The 22,278-nt window shown below is 39.3% G+C and overlaps 1 protein-coding gene across 1 annotated transcript in view; it reads left to right on the top strand.

The window, feature by feature from the left end:
* SF3B2 (splicing factor 3b subunit 2) overlaps nt 1–22,278 on the top strand; it is a gene marked incomplete in the record, with an annotated part of 1,007,319 nt that overhangs the window by 54,156 nt on the left and 930,885 nt on the right. The window contains 1 exon segment of the mRNA XM_044075829.1: nt 8,113–8,187. Coding sequence (XP_043931764.1) covers nt 8,113–8,187 — 75 coding nt within the window.

Genomic DNA, 22,278 nt, shown 5'->3' on the forward strand with positions numbered 1-22,278 from the left:
TAACATATAGAAGTTATGTTCTTACCATAACGTTCCATGTTAGTTGTCTTCTTCTCGCCTTCTTCTTGCGTCCCACCCTCCTTCCCCCTGGCCTGGACAGACCTAGAGGAGTTGTGATTGTGACCTCTCTTTCTACCACCTCTTTCTTAGACATATGCTATTTTGCATATTTCCTAGTTCAGGATGTAGGTCACCCTTCTTTCTTCCTGTGGTTAGAGGTGGACTTTGTTTACAGTTATACTGTTACTATTATGAGCTGGGGTTAGCTTACAAACGAGATCTGAGGTAACTCTCGCCTAGCATTGTGGGATATAAGGGGAGCCTCGAGCCGGTGGAACCAACTCTCGAGCTTTTAGAGTGGCCGAGTCGGAGCCGAGGTCGGCTCCGAACCCATCCAGCAAGAAGAAGGCGAGAAGAAGACAACTAACATGGAACGTTATGGTAAGAACATAACTTCTATTTATCAACGTCACAAATGCCACCTAAGCAGTCATACAAATCTGTTAAAAACTGTTTGGAATCTTTCAGTACAACTTTGTTCTTATTTAATATAGGTCGCAAATGTTTTTCAACATAGACAGAAAGGTTTTCAGTGATCCAACCCTGACCAGACACTATGGGTCTCATTGGTGGGTCAATGGAGTCTTTGTGAATCTTAGGTAACCCATGTATTGTTGGTACAAGTGGATTCTTAAAGACATAGTCAAACAATTCTTGATCCAAGATATCACCTTTCAACATATCTAATAACATATTGTTTACGTGACTAATAGTGGCTTGCACTATTTGTTCGTTAACTTGTAAATAGAAATCATCTTCCAAGAGTTTAATCATAGCATCATGATATTTGCTAGTGTCCATAACTACTATCCGACCACCTTTATCAGCTGGTTTGATGGTTATGGACTGTAATGACTGGAGTTTAAGTAAGCTAGTCTGCTCCCCTCTAGTCAAATTACCATTCTTCCTATATTTCTTTAGAGAAAAATATTCAAACAAATCATCCTCAGTTAGTTTCAAATATGCCTCAACTAACGGATGATTAGGTGGGACAAAGTTGCTAAGCTTCTTAAACTTTGGTGGTCTAGTAATGTTATTGTCTGTCAATTCACTATCAGTTTTATCATGAAATAGCAGTTTAAGCATAAGATTTCGACAGAAAAGTCTCATGTCTACTACAGTGTCCGTAGTTACTGTGTGCACTTGGTATAAAGTTTAGGCCTTTACATAATAATTTCTCATCACATTCAGTCAACAAATATCCTGAGATGTTATGTATCATAGAATCTGCTGGTATCAACATTTCAGCTGTATCTAATTTACTTTGTTCTTCCACATCTTCTTTATTGTCTGATGTGGTACATACTCCTCTGATAATTTGCGTTTCTGTCTCCCCCTGCTCATAGAGCGTCCCCTTGTTATATTCTTGTCCTTTCGGACTGGGAGGGAAAAGGAGCTCACTTACTACTCCTGTAGTGATGGTGGTATGTACTTTGTGAGGTAACTTGGATCTCACTATGCCGTCATCTACTGACAACCTCTTATTGATCGGTCCCTTCACAACATGTACTGCTGGATATAAGTTAGTTCTGTCTGCAATATTATTCACAGTAGTAGGCTGACTAACTTCTTTATTATTTGTATTAATAGAGCTAGATCCACTCTCACTATGTAAAATAGTAATTACATCATCAGTATCATTGGAAGTAGTAGTGTTATTAATGTTGGCTATATTTTGTACCCTATTACTAGGCGATACATTGTTATGTACACAGTTAGTAATATCCACAGCTTCACAAGCATTATTAACAACATTAATATTTTCAGAACCAGTACTAGGTTCGGAACTCAGTTGTCTAACACTAGTATAGTCATTAGGTTTAATGGTAGCACTATAATGTCCATGTTTAGGCCAAACGAAGACTTGTCCTAAATTAAAATCTCTGTGATCTCTAATTATCTTGCTTCTCTTCTGTTGGAGAAGTTTCCGCTCTAAGGCTGATATTCCATCCAACAGGCTTTCAAATAGTGGTTCTATTACAGTCCTTGGGAAACAAGAAAAAAATATCTTCTGTTGTTTCTTAATGTTATTAATGAGTTTCTCCTCTTCAGAGGCAAAAAAGTCAATAAGTAACTCCATGTACTGTTTGCTTACCTCCAAGTTCAGGCGCTGCCACCTTGAAAGCAACTCTGGATAATGTTCCCCCTGATTGGGCGTGTTTAATATACGTAATCCTCTCGGTACAATTTTTGTGTCCAAACAATAACGAAAATGCAAGCGCTGTGTTTGCAAACGTTTCAAATGTGCAAAGTCTTTCTCTAGACTGTCCAACAGGCGTTGTAGCTCATCCAAGTCGGGTGTCGCCGTATCCGTGTCATCAAAGCGCTCCAAAGCCGGTGCCAGGAAGTGACTGTTGAACAGACGAGATTCTGTTCAAACCTCTTCTGTAGATGAGCGACTGAGCCCAGGTCTACACCTCGGGGCTCATAGTCTAGCTCAATATCTACAGTTTCACTCTGACTCTGCATAATGGAAAAAATAGTGCAAAGGCACAGTAACAAATAAAGTAGCCAAAAATGGCTGTATGCAGGGTAAAGATACAAACAAAAGTTATGCGCTAAGCAAACGCTGTTCACTGGTAGTAGACTCTGCTCCAAAGTCAGCAAGAAAAAATGAAGCTAATAAAACAGGAACAAACCACTTGTTGACAAACAGGATAAACGCCCAGTGCTCCAGAAAAACTTAAATAATATTAATGGAACCAAAAGGAGCAACTAGGCTGATGCAGAGTCACAAGTAGAAATGAAAGGCAAAATCCTCAGGTTAAAATCCAAATGAAAGGCAAAATCCTCAGGTTAAAATCCAACTTTAATTCCACTGCAGGTCAGATAAGCGCTTTCACTCATTCATTTGAGCTTCGTCAGATCATGTAACAAAGACCTTCAAGTACATAGGCTACATTTATACAGTTAAAACATCTCCTATTGGCTGCTTCTTGTTACATATTCATGAGTTAATCTAAGCTTAAAGATATATGCACATATAAACATGTTAAGATGTATAAAATGACAAAGTGAATATAAAAAACATATAAAAACTCTCCATGAACAAGAAGCAGCCAATAGGAGATGTTTTAACTGTATAAATGTAGCCTATGTACTTGAAGGTCTTTGTTACATGATCTGACGAAGCTCAAATGAATGAGTGAAAGCGCTTATCTGACCTGCAGTGGAATTAAAGTTGGATTTTAACCTGAGGATTTTGCCTTTCATTTGGATTTTAACCTGAGGATTTTGCCTTTCATTTCTACTTGTGACTCTGCATCAGCCTAGTTGCTCCTTTTGGTTCCATTAATATTATTTACATTTTTCTGGAGCACTGGGCGTTTATCCTGTTTGTCAGCAAGTGGTTTGTTCCTGTTTTATTAGCTTCATTTTTTCTTGCTGACTTTGGAGCAGAGTCTACTACCAGTGAACAGCGTTTGCTTAGCGCATAACTTTTGTTTGTATCTTTACCCTGCATACAGCCATTTTTGGCTACTTTATTTGTTACTGTGCCTTTGCACTATTTTTTCCATTATGCAGAGTCAGAGTGAAACTGTAGATATTGAGCTAGACTATGAGCCCCGAGGTGTAGACCAGGGCTCAGTCGCTCATCTACAGAAGAGGTTTGAACAGAATCTCGTCTGTTCAACAGTCACTTCCTGGCAATTCGCTTTGGAGCGCTTTGATGACGCGGATACGGCGACACCCGACTTGGATGAGCTACAACGCCTGTTAGACAGTCTAGAGAAAGACTTTGCACATTTGAAACGTTTGCAAACACAGCGCTTGCATTTTCGTTATTGTTTGGACACAAAAATTGTACCGAGAGGATTACGTATATTAAACACGCCCAATCAGGGGGAACATTATCCAGAGTTGCTTTCAAGGTGGCAGCGCCTGAACTTTGAGGTAAGCAAACAGTACATGGAGTTACTTATTGACTTTTTTGCCTCTGAAGAGGAGAAACTCATTAATAACATTAAGAAACAACAGAAGAGAATTTTTTCTTGTTTCCCAAGGACTGTAATAGAACCACTATTTGAAAGCCTGTTGGATGGAATATCAGCCTTAGAGCGGAAACTTCTCCAACAGAAGAGAAGCAAGATAATTAGAGATCACAGAGATTTTAATTTAGGACAAGTCTTCGTTTGGCCTAAACATGGACATTATAGTGCTACCATTAAACCTAATGACTATACTAGTGTTAGACAACTGAGTTCCGAACCTAGTACTGGTTCTGAAAATGTTAATGTTGTTAATAATGCTTGTGAAGCTGTGGATATTACTAACTGTGTACATAACAATGTATCGCCTAGTAATAGGGTACAAAATATAGCTAACATTAATAACACTACTACTTCCAATGATACTGATGATGTAATTACTATTTTACATAGTGAGAGTGGATCTAGCTCTATTAATACAAATAATAAAGAAGTTAGTCAGCCTACTACTGTGAATAATATTGCAGACAGAACTAACTTATATCCAGCAGTACATGTTGTGAAGGGACCGATCAATAAGAGGTTGTCTGTAGATGACGGCATAGTGCGATCCAAGTTACCTCACAAAGTACATACCACCATCACTACAGGAGTAGTAAGTGAGCTCCCTTTTCCCCTCCCAGTCCGAAAGGACAAGAATATAACAAGGGGACGCTCTATGAGCAGGGGGAGACAGAAACGCAAATTATCAGAAGAGTATGTACCACATCAGACAATAAAGAAGATGTGGAAGAACAAAGTAAATTAGATACAGCTGAAATGTTGATACCAGCAGATTCTATGATACATAACATCTCAGGATATTTGTTGACTGAATGTGATGAGAAATTATTATGTAAAGGCCTAAACTTTATACCAAGTGCACACAGTAACTTTACGGACACTGTAGTAGACATGAGACTTTTCTGTCGAAATCTTATGCTTAAACTGCTATTTCATGATAAAACTGATAGTGAATTGACAGACAATAACATTACTAGACCACCAAAGTTTAAGAAGCTTAGCAACTTTGTCCCACCTAATCATCCGTTAGTTGAGGCATATTTGAAACTAACTGAGGATGATTTGTTTGAATATTTTTCTAAAGAAATATAGGAAGAATGGTAATTTGACTAGAGGGGAGCAGACTAGCTTACTTAAACTCCAGTCATTACAGTCCATAACCATCAAACCAGCTGATAAAGGTGGTCGGATAGTAGTTATGGACACTAGCAAATATCATGATGCTATGATTAAACTCTTGGAAGATGATTTCTATTTACAAGTTAACGAACAAATAGTGCAAGTCACTATTAGTCACGTAAACAATATGTTATTAGATATGTTGAAAGGTGATATCTTGGATCAAGAATTGTTTGACTATCTCTTTAAGAATCCACTTGTACCAACAATACATGGGTTACCTAAGATTCACAAAGACTCCATTGACCCACCAATGAGACCCATAGTGTCTGGTCAGGGTTGGATCACTGAAAACCTTTCTGTCTATGTTGAAAAACATTTGCGACCTATATTAAATAAGAACAAAGTTGTACTGAAAGATTCCAAACAGTTTTTAACAGATTTGTATGACTGCTTAGGTGGCATTTGTGACGTTGATAACTTGATTTTTGTAACGTTTGACATCAAGTCCTTGTTTACTGTGTTACCAAATAATATAGGCCTGATTTATATCACTGAGTATCTACTCTTACATAGCGAATATACATCAGTTAAAGTAGACCTCATTGTACATTTCCTTGAACTCATTTTGAATAACAATCTTTTCACCTATGACAACAAGTTTTACCAACAGCGAGGTGGCGTAGCCATGGGCACACCTTGTGCCAACAGCTATGCAAACATGTTTTTGGCATTTTGGGAATTTGAGAGTCTCTTTAATTTAGAAATGTTTAAACAACATGTAACTTTTTATAGACGTTTCGTGGATGACGTTTTTGTTTTATGGAGAGGCAGTGTTGATGATTTGTTTGTGTTCCATACTATATTGAACAACCTCACTGGCTATTTAACCTTCAGTATGAATCACTCTAGAGAGAAGATAGAATTTCTTGACTTTTATATAGAACAGTTAGCATGTGGTTTGATTAATACAGGTGTCTATAGGAAACCTTGCTATTTTAATACTCTATTACAGCGTGATAGTATGCACCCACAGCATATTTTTAAGAATATCAGAGGCCAGGGGATGAGAACCTCTAGGCTAAATGCCACAGAAGAAGGCTTCCTAAGTGAAGTGAGTGACCTCAAGATAAGGCTAGAAGAACGGGGCTATAGCTCACAAGAGATTGAGTCCAACCTCTTAGATGTCAATAAACTTAGACTGAACAGAGCAGCCCCTTATTTTGGACCAGTTATTACTGGTGGATCCATTACAATAGACAATGGTAGAGATGAGAGATCAACTCAACTCATGTAAGGGTTTCTTTACCATATAGTACTGATTGTCCAGCAATCAAGAATATTATTACGAAACACTGGCCTATTCTCTGTACTGATGACACCATCGGTAAACTTGTGGGGACTAAACCCTCTTTTTTATATAGGAACAAATTAAATTTAAGGAGAATGTTATGTTATTCAAAAAGGGATGAATGGTCAATGCCTCTTGAACATACAAAACCATGTGGACGCTGTAATTATTGTAATTCTCTTGACCCCAGTCCATTTTTGAACATCCTGACATGCACACTAACTTTAGCATACGTGCTGTAGCTACCTGTGATACTACTCATATAGTTTATTTGGCAGTGTGCCAAATATGTGATGCATTTTATGTTGGCAAAACCAATCATCGTTTTAAAGACAGGATAAGAGAACATCTTTACCACATTAGGAAGGCTTCACCTCACAATGCCTTAGCTAAGCACGTAGCCCAAGCAGGTCCTGAACATTATTTCCTATTTAGAGCTCTTGAGAATATTAAACCCAGTATACGAGGAGGTGACATCAGGAACCATACTGAGAGTAAGGAGAGTATGTGGATAGTTAGATTGAGAGCAGATAGGGGTTTAGGTCTCAATGAGAGAGCCTCCATTAAACCTATGTTAAACAAACGGAGGAATGTTTGTAGATTTTATAATAAATGATGGAACATATATGTTTTTACCCCTTGAAATAGATTTCTTTTGATATATATATTTATATATACATATTTATTGGAGCATCTTGAGTGTTCATGGAGAGTTTTTATATGTTTTTTATATGTTTTTTTATATTCACTTTGTCATTTTATACATCTTAACATGTTTATATGTGCATATATCTTTAAGCTTAGATTAACTCATGAATATGTAACAAGAAGCAGCCAATAGGAGATGTTTTAACTGTATAAATGTAGCCTATGTACTTGAAGGTCTTTGTTACATGATCTGACGAAGCTCAAATGAATGAGTGAAAGCGCTTATCTGACCTGCAGTGGAATTAAAGTTGGATTTTAACCTGAGGATTTTGCCTTTCATTTCTACTTGTGACTCTGCATCAGCCTAGTTGCTCCTTTTGGTTCCATTAATATTAATAATAATGTTCATTACTTTCATTTGCTAGGTGAGTCTGTAGCTATGTGGTCATTTGGTGTCTGTGTGGAAAAAAAACAGTATTTTAAACATTTTTAGGTTGTATTGTAGCTTGAGTTTCAACATAATTTCTTTCGCATATAATTCATATTGTAAGTAGATTGCAGCTACAAAGGGCATCTGTGGTCTGTTCTTGCCTGTAAAATGTAAAAAAAAAAAAAAAAATGCATGAAAATGGGAATTGGGGATTCTATCATTTATTTGACAAGAGGGAGTCTCTTGTTTTAAAATCTTGGATTGCTGTATTTGTTGTAGTATGAACCGATTTACCCAAGTATTTTGGTAGTGGAAAAAAACATTTGCTGAGATGTAGGATTACTTATGAATTATAGGTGTGTTGGCATGGAAAAGAGCGGGTATTCTTTGAAAAGGAGAAGGGTATGGACAAATGCGAAGGTAAACTGTACAGGACTCAATAGTAATGTTTGCTGTTGAAGTTCTAGAGCATTTGCAATTGCTGATGCTTGCTGCCTTTGTTTTTATTTCAGACTGGAGTAATGCTTACTAGACCTATGCTTAGGCCAGAGGATGGTGACAAAGGAATGCCGCCAATGCCAGGAATGGTAACTATACATTTTTCTTTTTCTACACTAAAAATGTGATTTAGTTGTTTGCATGATCTTGATAAGCTGCAACCATATTGATGCAACTTTACTGACTTTAACCAGCCTTAAGATTGTATTACATACAGGATTCTAACATGTGCTTTACAAGGCAGTACTTGCATACTTTAGATGGTAAAATATTGTGATACCCTCTGTGGCAACAAATGTTCTCCTAGTGGTGCATTAGTGATAGCGTTTCCTGAGAATAAGTTAACAAAATCTATATATCTTTAAGTGTATTGCATCTCATCTCATTATCTTCAGTTATTTGCATAGGTTCATACTTATGTTCATACTAGGCTTGTGGCAGCATAGGTGAAGTCAAATGCGGTTTAGAAAACTGCCACAAGAACTGTAGGAGTGGGAGTAGCTCTGAGCCAGTGTTGATTTTTCAGGGGTAATGGTGGTATGAAAGTGGTACAATCTAGTTGACTTTGTCAAGCTGAGGAGGAGAGAGCATATGTAGTTAGAATTAAGTAGTAATCTATGAGTAGTGCCATTTTGTTACAGAAATGGTCGAGGCAGACGTTTCAAGAAGCTGATGTTAATAATGCATCCTGTGTTAAACAGACTATTTGATGACATGGGTAATAATGCAGCAAAATGGATTATTGATGGACCATACAGAATGACTGTACATATGGGTTATTAGTATCCTGTCTCCTTTTTTTTTGGGGGTGGGGGGGCTCTTGTGTTCCTGATAAGAAGTGAAGGATTCTTGCTGCATGATGTTGGTGCTCTGCTTCCTTGCCAGCCCTCCATCTTGCTGACATGATGCATTACCTGCTGTTCAGCTGTTTGGTAAAAACACACAGCAATATGTAAACTAGTAAGCCAGGTATGTTGTGCAGTAGAGATGTTAACTTGTACGCTGACATTTTCTGATGTATTTTGCTGTGATCTAAATGTACTTCACATAACATATTGCTCCTGGTTCCTTCGGAATTTTTTCTTTTCTTTGTCAGGCATTTATTGCTACATCTTCTTTCGTGGACCTGAAGTTTGCTGCGAGCTATGTATTAGACAGACTGAGCATGATTTACCTGAGTACAAGTGGGCTGATTTTTAGCATATTGTCTTCAAATGTCCTAACATTGAAACAGTAGGAGTTGGTAGTTTGTCAGGTGATAGCTGTGTTGGGTGAAGGAGGATTTTGAAGGTGGTTTAATTTCTTCAAATATTTTGGGTTTCTCACACCATGATGGGAATGAACTCCATTCCTAAGTCAAAGTATGATTAAAGCTCATAAAATTAGTATTGGTTTAAACTTTGTTAGCAAAAATGTTTCTCTTCGCAGCACTCAGAATATGTCCAGAATGGACGACTCCTGCAGTTCATACAGGAGTGATAAGTATCAGTAACTTAATACGACTGTGAATTATTTTTTGAGACCCATCGATCCTACTATTGTTAGAACTGTCTGGGTATCCTCCTTCCGCATTGCCTTAGTTTCTGTCTGCAAATCTTGGTATTTTATTAATTTCTCTATACATAAGACAATGTAATCACTGAGTGTAGCAATTACAGTGGTCATTGCTACTTACATTTTATCATGGACTACTATTTCAGGTATTCTCGCAACTATTTTTTGAGCTGTTGGTAATGGGTGATCCCATGTGATATAAACTTCCTCATTTTTTATAGTGCTTTGTGGCTCATATTTCCAATGCTTCTCAGCTACTTTAATTATATAATGTTTGCACAATCCCCAATGCAACAGTCTTACCGCATTATTATCCCTTTCAGTATATAGGCCTTCTGCCATTAGGGGATCACACCCAGCAACAAGATCTACAACTATTTCCATTTATATGTTTCTCTGATATATTCAATAGACTTTGTAAATCAATGTGAACATAGTCCACTATCCTGGGTTACCAATATTAACCTTTTGTCTTTTGGTTTTATTTTCTCCTTTCCATAATCATTTCTGCATTGGATCCTGATCCAACATGAGGTTTATTCTGCTAGTTTTCTGTACTTTGAACTATATTTATGCATTTTCCAAATTTTTTTGCCTTATCTAATCCTTCATCTTAAATTTTTTTTTTTTTTTTTTTTTTAGCACGTTCAGTAGCTTCCTGATTTTTACCTACTTCTGGTTTGATTTCCATTCCCGCTTGACACCAGTTATGCTTCTGCTAAACTAAGCAGGGAAGTCATCTTAGACTTGTTCTCCTCCTATTTTAAAACGTTCACTGTGTTTGTATCTTGTGAGGTCAACAGGTAATGTATGCAGTCCTGCAATAGCAGATCTGCACATGTAATCACTTTCAAGGAGGGCCGTACCGCCTTCAGAATGGGGAATATGTAGTCTTGGTGTATACTGAATGCCTTCTTGTTTTCCTGTCCAACCAATCCAACACCTTTTGGAGCCAATCGCCCTAAAACTGTAAATTAGGACAGTAAGAGCATATTGCTTTATAGCTTGGGCTTTGCTTCAAGATGTCACTGCTGTTTTCAGTGTTTAATTTTAGTCTTCTAAAATATTATTTGTTTTATTCTCCTTTGTTCATGTCTTATTGTTGATCCTTCACCAGTTCTCAAATATTTGCACACCCCCCTTGCTCAAGTTCTTATGTCACATTTCTGTCCCAGGCTGCTGATTTCTTGGTGCTGCAGCTTTCCTGCTTTAAAGGTTGCTTTTCCACATTTATCAAGACCAAATAACATTCTTGTATCGTCCGAAAAAGTTTTGCTTGCAGTTGTGCTTTCATTTCCTCATCTGAACCATACAGTTTTAAATCATCCACAAAGAATGATGAAAGTCTTTACACTTTGTTGTTTTCTGGGAGCCAAATTATAGCCATGACCTAGTATGTTAAAAAGGTTAATGGGTTTAGGTCGATACAAAAGAAGAGCAGTGGCAGAGTCCCCCTAGTATATCCCCCTTTGAATTTTTATCCCTGGAATAAAAATTTGTCATTTATCATGGCTTAACTGCAAAGTGGTGTGCCACTGTTTCATTGTCGCTGTAATGTAGTCAATCAGTGTAGGGTGTATCTTGTACATTTTTAATCTCTGTTTTATCCATGAATGTGAAGTACTGTCAAAGCCTGTTGTAGTCTAGCCATGCCATACCTAGATTATTCCCGTTTTTACAGTTGTCCATTATGACTTTAACAACAAATGATCCTTTTTTCCATATGACTTTCTTTTGTTACTCTTTTGTGCTATTTGACATGATTTGAGTTTTCTTCTAAATGACTATAAATTCTGGCATCCATTCCAGCATAGAATTTATACATCATCTGAAGGCAAGGTTCACTCTTAAGTAGGAGTATTGTTTTTCCCATTGTTAACCAGGTTGGTATCTGTTCTGGATGCTTATGAATAGGTCTTACTTATGGTAAATCTTCATGTAAAGATGTTAATACTGTTATTCAGAAGTTAGGCGTTACATCTGGGCCTGGGGTTTTCCATTTAAGAGCTTTACTTAACATTGTTTCAATTTCGCTGGCCGTTACTTCATCCGATTTCATATCCTGTACATTGAACTTCTTATTCTTTCTTTTACTACTTCTGTCCATTTAGCATCTTTATGTTCCACATGGTCTTCAGAGATATTTCTCCAAAATGTATCTATTTTCTTTTTTTTTTTTTGTTGTAGTGGTGTTTCAAATCCTTTTTACCTTGTTTCCCATTTCTGTGTAAAACTTTTGGGTCATCAGTAAATTGTTTCATATCGCTAAGTTTTTCTGCCTGTGCTGATCTTTTTAGTTAATTTACAGTACTGTGCATCGCTCGTGTCATGTCTGTCTTTTGAGTATTTTTGTTCAACTATTCCCTCTTCTGTACTCTAATAGTGACACTTCTTGTCTTAATCTCAATATACTTTTCTCTATTCGGTTCTTCCATGATGGCATTTGATTTCTCCCCTTCCTTTTCCTTACTGCCCTGCGTTTTTGTGGTAAGACTTTCTGTTAATTTAGCTGCACAGTAATATATCCTATTTATTTCTGTTATATTGCATGAATTGCTGTGCACTGTCCTAATTACTGTTCATTTATTTTATCAAACTGCTAACTTTTGGGGTTTTATTGACTGTTTTTAGTCTTTCTTTCATTGATCTTAATATGTATGTCCATCTCTATTGTCGTACATTAGTTTTCTTCTAAAATGAAGGCGCATTCTTCTCCATGTTCTGTGGACATTCTACAGAAAGTTCCAGAGCATCTTCCTGTGCCACATTCTCTTCAGTTTCATCCTGGGTCATCCTTTGCTCTTTCATAAGGGAACACTCTGGCTTATCACTCAACAGTATTGACTGTCAGATTTGCCACAGTTTCCGGTTCCTTCCCTTTTTGTGCAACTCCAACTGAACTTATGTACTGGTTTGCTCACATGGCAGCTGATCAGATGTTTCTAACTCCACTGGTTTCCCCTTAATTTGGGGATCCATTGCTGTATCCTGCTGTGGTGTTAAGGTAATCCATAACCACAGTTTCTATTTCTTTAACTTCTCCATTACTGATCCTCTTTTTGACTTTTCCTCTTTGTTTTCTTATTTTTTTTTTTTTGTTTTAAATTTTTATGTATCCGGATGCCTTTGCCTGCATTTCTCTTCAAATAATCTGGTGCAGCTCTTTTTATATTCATAGGTTCATACTAGGCTATCTGCCCGAGGGCATTTACAAGCCTAGCCCATCGTTTTGTGGCTTACGCCACCCCTTTAGTATGGGGAACTATACCCATTATTTTGCTGTGCCTCTGTCGAGCAGTGACACTGAGGTAATCCCTGGGGTATATCTGCGATCTCCCATCCATTGGTCAAGATTTCTCTTGAACAAGGCCAGCGAGGTGCTCTGCCTCACATGTACCGGGATTTTGTTCCACAGCATAGGGAGTCTTTGGGTGATGAATCTATCCCTCCAGCACGTCCTATTAATAGCCGTGTCAAGGTTTAAGTCTCCCGCCCTTGTGGCTCTGATGGATCTAGATTTTTGAGGTGAAGCATATTCATCAAATCTGGGTTTGACATGGCCTTGTATGTTAGGCAAAGGTCACCTCTGAGCAAGCGGTGGCGACTGAATAGAGCTGGAGTTCTTTCAGTCGGGCAGCATAGGACAGATTTTTGAGACCCTTTATCCTTTTGGTGAGGAACTTTGTGGCCTCTCCAGCTGCTGCAAGTGTCGGGTCAGATACATTCCGAATGGGGCATTGTACTCAATCATTGGTCTGATGAGTGATGAGTAAAGGGAGACTATGACCTCCCTTGATCTAGATGAGAATCCCTTCATGATAAGGTGGGCAATGTAGAAGGTCTTCCTAACTACTTTAGCTACATGGGTGTCGAATGACAGACTACTATCAACCTGGGTCCCCAGGTCCCTGATAACTTCTTCTGTGCTCAGTGGATTGCCACCTATTTGGTAGCTAGGGGTAACCTTGTTTTTCCCGAAGGGTATGACTATGCATTTTTTGGCATTTAACTTTAGGCCGTGGCTCTGGCACCAGTTATCCGTTTCTGTGAGACCCTTCTGAAGGATATCTGTGTCAGATGTGTTTTCTACTATGGCGCCCAGTTTGCAGTCATCTGCAAACTTTGTCAGCCATAACCCTCCTGTGTTTGCTTGTACCGGAAAAGTAGATGCCAAACAAGAGTGGGCCCAGGACTGAGCCCTGTGGGACACCACTTGTGACAGGCTTTGAGTCTGACATGGCGCCAGCAGCTCTGACCCTGTGGGTTCTGTCACTCAGCCAGTTTGCAACCCATCTTGTGATGTATGGGTTGACATTTAAGCTGATGAGTTTTTCAATGATACCCGAATGGGGTATTGTATCGAAGGCCTTAGCCAGATCGAGGTAGGCTGTATGGACTGCCTTTCCCTCATCAATGGCTTTGGTGACTGTTTCGAAAAAGTCAACCAAGTTTAAAAGGCATGATCTGCCTTTGACAAAGCCAAACTGGGTTGGATCCAAAGTCTGCAAATTCCCTATGTCTTTATTTATGAGGTCCATTATGATCCTCTCCATGGCTTTGCAGATAAGGCTTGTCAAGCTAATGGGCCGGTAATTTCCAGGGTCGGTGGAGGCACCGCCTTTGTGAAGTGGTACCACAGTTGCAGTGCGCCACTCCTTGCGTACGTATCCAGAGGTAAGACTTTGATTAAACAGCTGTCCTAGCTGTGGGTTTAATTCCTCATTGAGTTCATGGAGCACACAGCCGGGGACACCATCAGGTCCCATGGATGCTGTGTTTTTTGCTTTGGAGAGAGCAGTTCTCACTTGGGCGCTGGAGATGTTTGGGGGGCTGCAATCGTTTGGTATAGATATCTCCCCTTTTGGGAGGGGAGAAGTTTGCACTGAACCTGTCAGCCAGTATGTTGGCAATGTCTGTAGGATCAGTAATCTTCACATCATTTTGAACTAGCTCTGAGCATATCTGGGAGTTTCCTCCCAGGTTTCTAAATATAGCTAAAGAAGGCCTTATGATTGTCTTTTGAGTCTTTAGCTATTTTTCTCTCGAAATTTGCTTTGGATGATTTTATGAGAGCTCTTAGTTTTTACTTATAGTGATCAAGGGTGTCTTACCTTTTAAGGATTTTGCTCTATCTTGTAGTAGCTTCCTCCTTTTGTTGTAGAGTTTGTTTATGGCTGGGGTCCACCAGACTGGACGCTTGCCTTTGGTACAAAGAGTCTTTGTTTTGCTTGGGATTGCCTTATCCATGCAGTCCTGCAGGTGCTGGTAGAAGGCATTTGTAAGTGATTCAGCGGCTTGAGTATTGTTTTCGCCGCTCGGGGCCTTAAAGGAGACCACACTAGTCTTTAGAAGTGTGAAGTCGGCTTTTGAGAAGTTCTTTACTGTGGTCTTTTTTATTTCAGGTGGGGTGGGATGAGGACCTCCAGCGAGATTAGTTTGTGGTCTGATCTCACCAGTGAGGGGTACACCTCCGGTGTTGAACATTGTGCTCCCATGTTCGTGATGATGAGATCAAGTATGTTATCTCCTCTTGTGGGGATGGTGACTAGTTGTTCCATGGCATTTGAGTTTATGAATTCCAGGAACTTTTGGGCTAGGGTGTTTGGGCTTGAGTAGTGTTCCCAGTCTATATTAGGGTAATTGAAGTCACCTAGTATGATGGTGTTTGGTGATACATTTATCCCTCTAGTGTTTTCAGGAAGGCCATGTGAGGTTCCTGAGTTTGTGAGGGTGGCCTGTAACATGCTACAATTTGCAGAGCAGTCTTGCCTATGGTTAATTGCACCTGGATGGTCTCCGATGCATCGTGCGTTGCCACCAGTCTTGAGGTGTGGGTGTCCTTGATGAATATGGATACCCTCCTTTCTTGGTATTGTCCAGATTTTGGGGCGGAACGCATGATATGAGGTAAAACCTGATAGCGCTGGGGTGCTCTCAGGAGCCTTGAACCAGGTTTCTGTCACAGCACAGACATCGATGTTCTCCATACTGAGAAGAGCCTCGAGTGCGTGCATTTTGAGATTTAGACTTCTGGCATTGAGCAGCATTACCCTTAGTTTTTTCCTTTTTGTGTTCTAGGGTGGTAGGTTTAGAATTTGAGCCTTGCCTAAAAAGGCACTATGGGGTGGCAAGAGCCTTTGCCAATATCCGAATCCCAGGGTGACAGGTGCAAGCCGTCCCTTGAAGCAGCGTGGCTTGTCCAGCATGTCATCCCAGGCAGACAGACACTGGATCCCCTTTGAATGACACCAGTGTTTAAGCCAATTGTTAAAGCTGATCATCTTATCTCTGTATTGTGGCATCATTCTTGGTGAAGGTAGGATACTGCTCAAGGTCAGGGTCATACCTGCCTGGGCTACATAATCAGAGAGCTCCTCAATGTCTCTTTTCATGTAGTCCAAGGAGGTACGTCTCAGGTCGTTTACACCAGCGTGGACAATGACTGAGTCATATTTGTACCTGCTGTTGAGAGACCTGAGTGCTTGCGTTATGTGGCGGATTCTAGCGCCCGACAGGCAGCTTACTGTGACCTTCTCCTTACTCAGTCTGGTGAGCGGGACGTCAGTGTGTCTGACTATGGAGTCACCAATGACTAGTGTGTCTGGCATTGTGTTTGGCCTTAAGGGCTGTGACTGTTTGACACTCTGACTGTGAGGTTTATGTGTTGCAGGTGTTGTGTTCTGAGGTGGTGGTTGTTTGGGTGTCTGCTTTGGTGGCCTCTGCTGTTTTGGTAGATTTTTGATCAGAGCCTCCGAGTATGTCTTTGTGTGTTTATGTGTATGATTTGAGGTTGTAATGGTACTATGTGAGACTGGGTCTATAGTGTGTGTGGTAACCTTCTCCTCCTGACTGGTCTTGCCAGTCCTATGTTGAGAGAGCTCAGCCTCCAGTTTGGCCGTATAGTTGCATCTCTCGCATGTATTTGTGTTTTGTGGGAGGAGGAGAGGGTTGTCTGTGTACATGAGGCAATTGTAACATTGCCTCAATATTCCCAGGTTCACCAGCTGAGCAGGAGAGGACACTAGCAACTGATCCTTCGACATGCTAGAAGGAATAGACAAAAAAAACTTTAAAAAAGATTCCGGAGGACGTGGGTGACCGAGAAATGGGGGGTTGCCTTTTTGGGGTACTATCTATGACAAGAGTGCCGTATCAAGGTAATAAGTACTGTAGGAGCAAGTGCTACGTTTAACAGATAGAGAATAGTCTACTTGGAGTCAAGTAGAGATGATCTTTTTAATTATAGGATACGCTGATTAGATCAGTAGTATAGTTCGAGGAAGGTAGTTTTAAGGGAAAATTTGAAGAGTGGACTTTAGGTAGCCCGAATAGTTTAAACCTGCTTAACCGGAGCTGCCCTAGTGTGCAACGGTAGCAACTCCGTGCTAAATCGGGCTAAATTGCGCTAATGCGCGCTAAAGCGTGCTTTATAGCAGGGGGCTGGAAAAGACAGGAAATGACCCAAAATGGCCAATAAACTACAAGTTACTGCCTTAAACCACTCCTCTGAGGACAAATGAAGGAGTTATGGAAATGACCCCTAGTGGCCAATAAAACTACAGTTTCAAGTCAGTAACCACCTCTCCGGGGGGCAGGGAAGCTGCTCAATGTTAGTCACTGCCACTGATGAACACAGAGACCCTCCTTCAGCCCAAGCAAAAATGGCCTCACAGAAACATTCAAACAGTTCAGGAACAGCAAGCCTGTAACTGAACTTTTAACTCTCAGAAAAGTGGGAAACAAGCAAGATTATTTTTTTTGTTTTGTTTTTACAGAGATAGCAGAGGTTCACAAGTAATATCAAGTTATAACAGTGCAGTAAATGACCCCACACAAGAGTGCTAGGTCAAGGACAGAAAATATGCAAGTTTTAAGAAAAACGATTTAAAATTAAGTGCAAACAGGAAATTCAGCAAACAGCTTTTGGTTGTGCTCTAAATACAGCTACTAATACAGAAATCAAGTTTAACAAGCCAGAAAATGCTCAAGCTAGGCAGCTATGCAGAAAAACTTAGCAAATAAACAGAGAAAAAATACTTAAAATCTCAAAAGTGGCTCCCTTCTTCTCTCAGCGTTTTTTCCTCTTGGAGGGTGCTTCACCAACAGCCAACAAGCCTGAAAAGACGCTCAAACCACGAGGCAACTAGGTTTTAAGAGAGGAAGATGGAGTTATGGAAATGACCCCTAGTGGCCAATAAAACTACAGTTTCAAGTCAGTAACCACCTCTCCGGGGGGCAGGGAAGCTGCTCAATGTTAGTCACTGCCACTGATGAACACAGAGACCCTCCTTCAGCCCAAGCAAAAATGGCCTCACAGAAACTTTCAAACAGTTCAGGAACAGCAAGCCTGTAACTGAACTTTTTTAACTCTCAGAAAAGTGGGAAAAAAGCAAGATTATTTTTTGTTTTTGTTTTTTACAGAGATAGCAGAGGTTCACAAGTAATATCAAGTTATAACAGTGCAGTAAATGACCCCACACAAGAGTGCTAGGTCAAGGACAGAAAATATGCAAGTTTTAAGAAAAAAACGATTTAAAATTAAGTGCAAACAGGAAATTCAGCAAACAGCTTTTAGTTGTGCTCAAATACAGCTACTAATACAGAAATCAAGTTTAACAAGCCAGAAAATGCTCAAGCTAGGCAGCTATGCAGAAAAACTTAGCAAATAAACAGAGAAAAAATACTTAAAATCTCAAAAGTGGCTCCCTTCTCTCAGCGTTTTTTTCCTCTTGGAGGGTGCTTCACCAACAGCCAACAAGCCTGAAAAGACGCTCAAACCACGAGGCAACTAGGTTTTAAGAGAGGAAGATGAAGGAGTTATGGAAATGACCCCTAGTGGCCAATAAAACTACAGTTTCAAGTCAGTAACCACCTCTCCGGGGGGCAGGGAAGCTGCTCAATGTTAGTCACTGCCACTGATGAACACAGAGACCCTCCTTCAGCCCAAGCAAAAATGGCCTCACAGAAACTTTCAAACAGTTCAGGAACAGCAAGCCTGTAACTGAACTTTTTTAACTCTCAGAAAAGTGGGAAAAAAGCAAGATTTTTTTTTTTTTGTTTTTGTTTTTTACAGAGATAGCAGAGGTTCACAAGTAATATCAAGTTATAACAGTGCAGTAAATGACCCCACACAAGAGTGCTAGGTCAAGGACAGAAAATATGCAAGTTTTAAGAAAAAAACGATTTAAAATTAAGTGCAAACAGGAAATTCAGCAAACAGCTTTTGGTTGTGCTCTAAATACAGCTACTAATACAGAAATCAAGTTTAACAAGCCAGAAAATGCTCAAGCTAGGCAGCTATGCAGAAAAACTTAGCAAATAAACAGAGAAAAAATACTTAAAATCTCAAAAGTGGCTCCCTTCTTCTCTCAGCGTTTTTTCCTCTTGGAGGGTGCTTCACCAACAGCCAACAAGCTTTCTCCTATGGATAAATATTGCACCATATTAAATCTCTCTTTTTTTTTTTTTTTTTTTTTCTTTCTTTTCTTTCATGTCCATATTTCTTTCTTTTTCAGTGTCTCCTGCTCATCTTTACTTAGGGGGGACTCGTCGTTCCAACATGCTGTGATGTGTTAGACTTTCCTCACTAAATCTGTCACTTCACAGGTATTCCATCACTTCAGCTTCTGTTTTTTAACTTCTGCTTTACTAATCTTCTGTTCTACGTTTCCCCTCTGTGATCTTAGTTTTTGTTTGTATTGTGAAATTTTCTATATCTGGATGCTTTTGCCTGTCATTCCCTTCGAATATCTTTGGGGCTGCTTTTTTTGTATTGATTTAATTTGCATTTCTCCTTTGCGTAAATACTGCATCATATTAAATCTTTTTCTTTCCCATGTCCATATTTCTTTTTTATACCTTTTAAAAATCTTTAGATTTTGTTTTTTATATTTTTGCACTTTCTCAGTTGCTTCTTTCTTTTTTCAAACGGCCCAAGTTTTTTTGATCTATATAATGTTTTTCATAAATCTCTCTTGCAAATTTGTGTTCATTAATAGGTTTGACGTTTTTGGCAGGTTTTTTTTCACAAGTGTTTTTCTTTCTTTTAATTTCTCTCTGTCTTTTTGTATATCTTCTGTTTGGAAAATCTGGGATTATTGCATAATAGTAACCATTTCCCTTTTGTGGACTACTACTTCTATAACGGGGGGCAGCCCACCCCGGAGCCTGGCCTAGCCCCATCATAGGAATGTTTCCACGTGTTGAAGATTTTACATTGTCATTTTCTCCAGTCCTGGCACCAGTACACCTACCTGGATTGGGCACTTTTTTTATCCTGGGTCTTTGGTACCCAGCTGTCTTTTTAAACCTTCTGCCAGTGATGTATGTTGTATAAAATACAGCCTATGTATTAGTGTCGTCTTGGTGAGATTTTGTGAAAAACTGGGTCCACCTCCTGAAAATGTTTAACGAGACTTGAGGATGAATTCAATTCCAGCAGTACTGCTCTCCTGTACTTTCCAATTTGTCATCTCTCTGCATTTGGACCGATGTTTGCACTGTATGAGGTGCTTGATAAAGAGGTGGTCTGTTTTGAGTTTAAGTGAGCATTGTAGTTTTGAAGGAAGCATTGCATGATGCTTGGCTGAACATTGAACATTTAAGTGCATTAAAGTTGTTGAGGCTTGCACAAATTAAGGTATAAGGAGCTGCTTTTGTAAGGTGTGAGGCAGTAGTTTTTGAATGATGATATAGGTTGTATGAAAAGTGGTTTCGGTTCATTTGCTCTAGAAGCTCACTAAGATAATTTAAGATACTGAGGCATGTGTGTATTCAAAAGAGCTTCATTGCACAAGGATGTAATATAGTTGTATCTAAATATAGTGCGACAACTGTTGAGTAAGAGGCTGGGGCAACTTCATATGAGTGTATAGTATGGAAGCAAGTCATTTGTTAGTATTTAGTGTAGCATTAGTGAAGCTTGACTGCCTAACATATGTCAACTAATGTAAAATGGGCGGTACACAACACAGTGCAAACAGCTTGACAGTAGCTTGTCAATGTATTGCTTTATTGGTAGGGTAAAGATGCCTGGCTTTTCAGTCCAGACGTTTTGGATGGAATTGTTTCAATCCCTTGCACTTCTGGGAATAGATACCACCTGTTCTTTTAGACTTGTAGGATGTTTATTTGATTGTCATGTCATTAATGCAGTTTTCTCAATTTAATTTCAAATGGAATGCTTCCCTTTTTAGGTGTTTCTCTTGGGACGGTGTTCTGCATTTTATATATTTAAGTGTGCTTAAATATGGTTAATACTTGCGGTCCTTGACAAGCTTTGACAGACAGAGTTTGCCCTCAAATTTCCATCTCCCAGTGTGACAATTTATTGTTGGGCTTCATGTTTAATCTGTACCAGAGCCGCCTTGTTTCTTAGTGTAGGTAAATTTGACCACTGTGAAAAGAACAGAGTGGAACTTTAATTTTGGTGTGTCCATTCCAGCACAAGTTGTGATGTTTGTATTAATTTTATTTTTTATTGCTTTTCTTGCCCATGAAAGTCCAACTGGGTAATATACACCTTTTCAGGGGAAGTCCAGATACAGAGCGAAAGTGACCTACATGAGTAGAGTGAAATCATTTGAGTATGTAGTAATGAGAGAGAGATTTGAGCATACAATAATGAGAAAATAAAAACATTGACAAGATGTATGCATATGAATATTCAGCATACAGTGGATATAAAAAGTGTACACACCCCTGTTAAAATGCCAGGTTTTTGTGAAATAGAGAGTGACCACAATTAAATAATTTCAAAACATTTCCCCACCATTAATGTGACCTTTAACCTGTACAGTTCAATTGAAAAACAAACAAATCTGTAGGGGAAAAATATAAAAAATAAACATACAATAAGCTGGTTGCATAAGTGTGCACACCCTTAAACTAATACTTTGTTGAAGCACCTTTTGATTTCATTACATCATTCAATCTTCTTGGTTGCACACCTGCCATCAATTAGTGAGACTCTGATTAACCCCAAATAAAATTCAGCTGTCCTTGCAGGATTTACCTGACGTGTAATCTGTTGCCTGCTACAGCAAAAGCCATTGTTCGCAGAGAGCTTACAAAGCATGAAAGGGATCTCATTGTTGAAAGGTATCAGTCAGGAGAAGGGTACAAAAAATGTTCACAGCATTGGGTATACCATGGAACACGGTGAAAACAGTCATCTAAAAGTAGGGAAAATGTGGGACAATAGTGACTTTGCAAAGAATTGGACATCCCTCCAAAACGGATGAAAAGACAAAAACTGGTCAGGGAGGCTGCCAAAAGACCTACAGCAACATTGAAGGAGCTGCAGAAATTTCTGGCAAGTACTGGTTGTGTACTACATGTGACAATATTCTCCATATGTCTGGACTATGGGGTTAGGGGTACAAGATGGAAGCCTTTTCTTGCACAGAAAAACATCCAGCTAAAAGTTGCAAAACAGTACAGTCTCCCAAAAGCATGTAGGGAAAATGTGTTATTGTCCGAGACTAAGGTTGAATTTTTTTGGCCACAATTCCAAAAGGTACGTTTGGTGCGAAAACAACACTTTGCATCACCAAAAGAACACCATCCCCACGGTGAAGCATGGTGGTGGCAGTATTCATGCTTTGGGGTTACTTTTCTTCAGCTGG

This window comes from Protopterus annectens, chromosome 6.part1 (assembly GCF_019279795.1).
Source record: "Protopterus annectens isolate FY-2018-M chromosome 6.part1, PAN1.0, whole genome shotgun sequence".
Classification (NCBI taxonomy): domain Eukaryota; kingdom Metazoa; phylum Chordata; order Ceratodontiformes; family Protopteridae; genus Protopterus; species Protopterus annectens.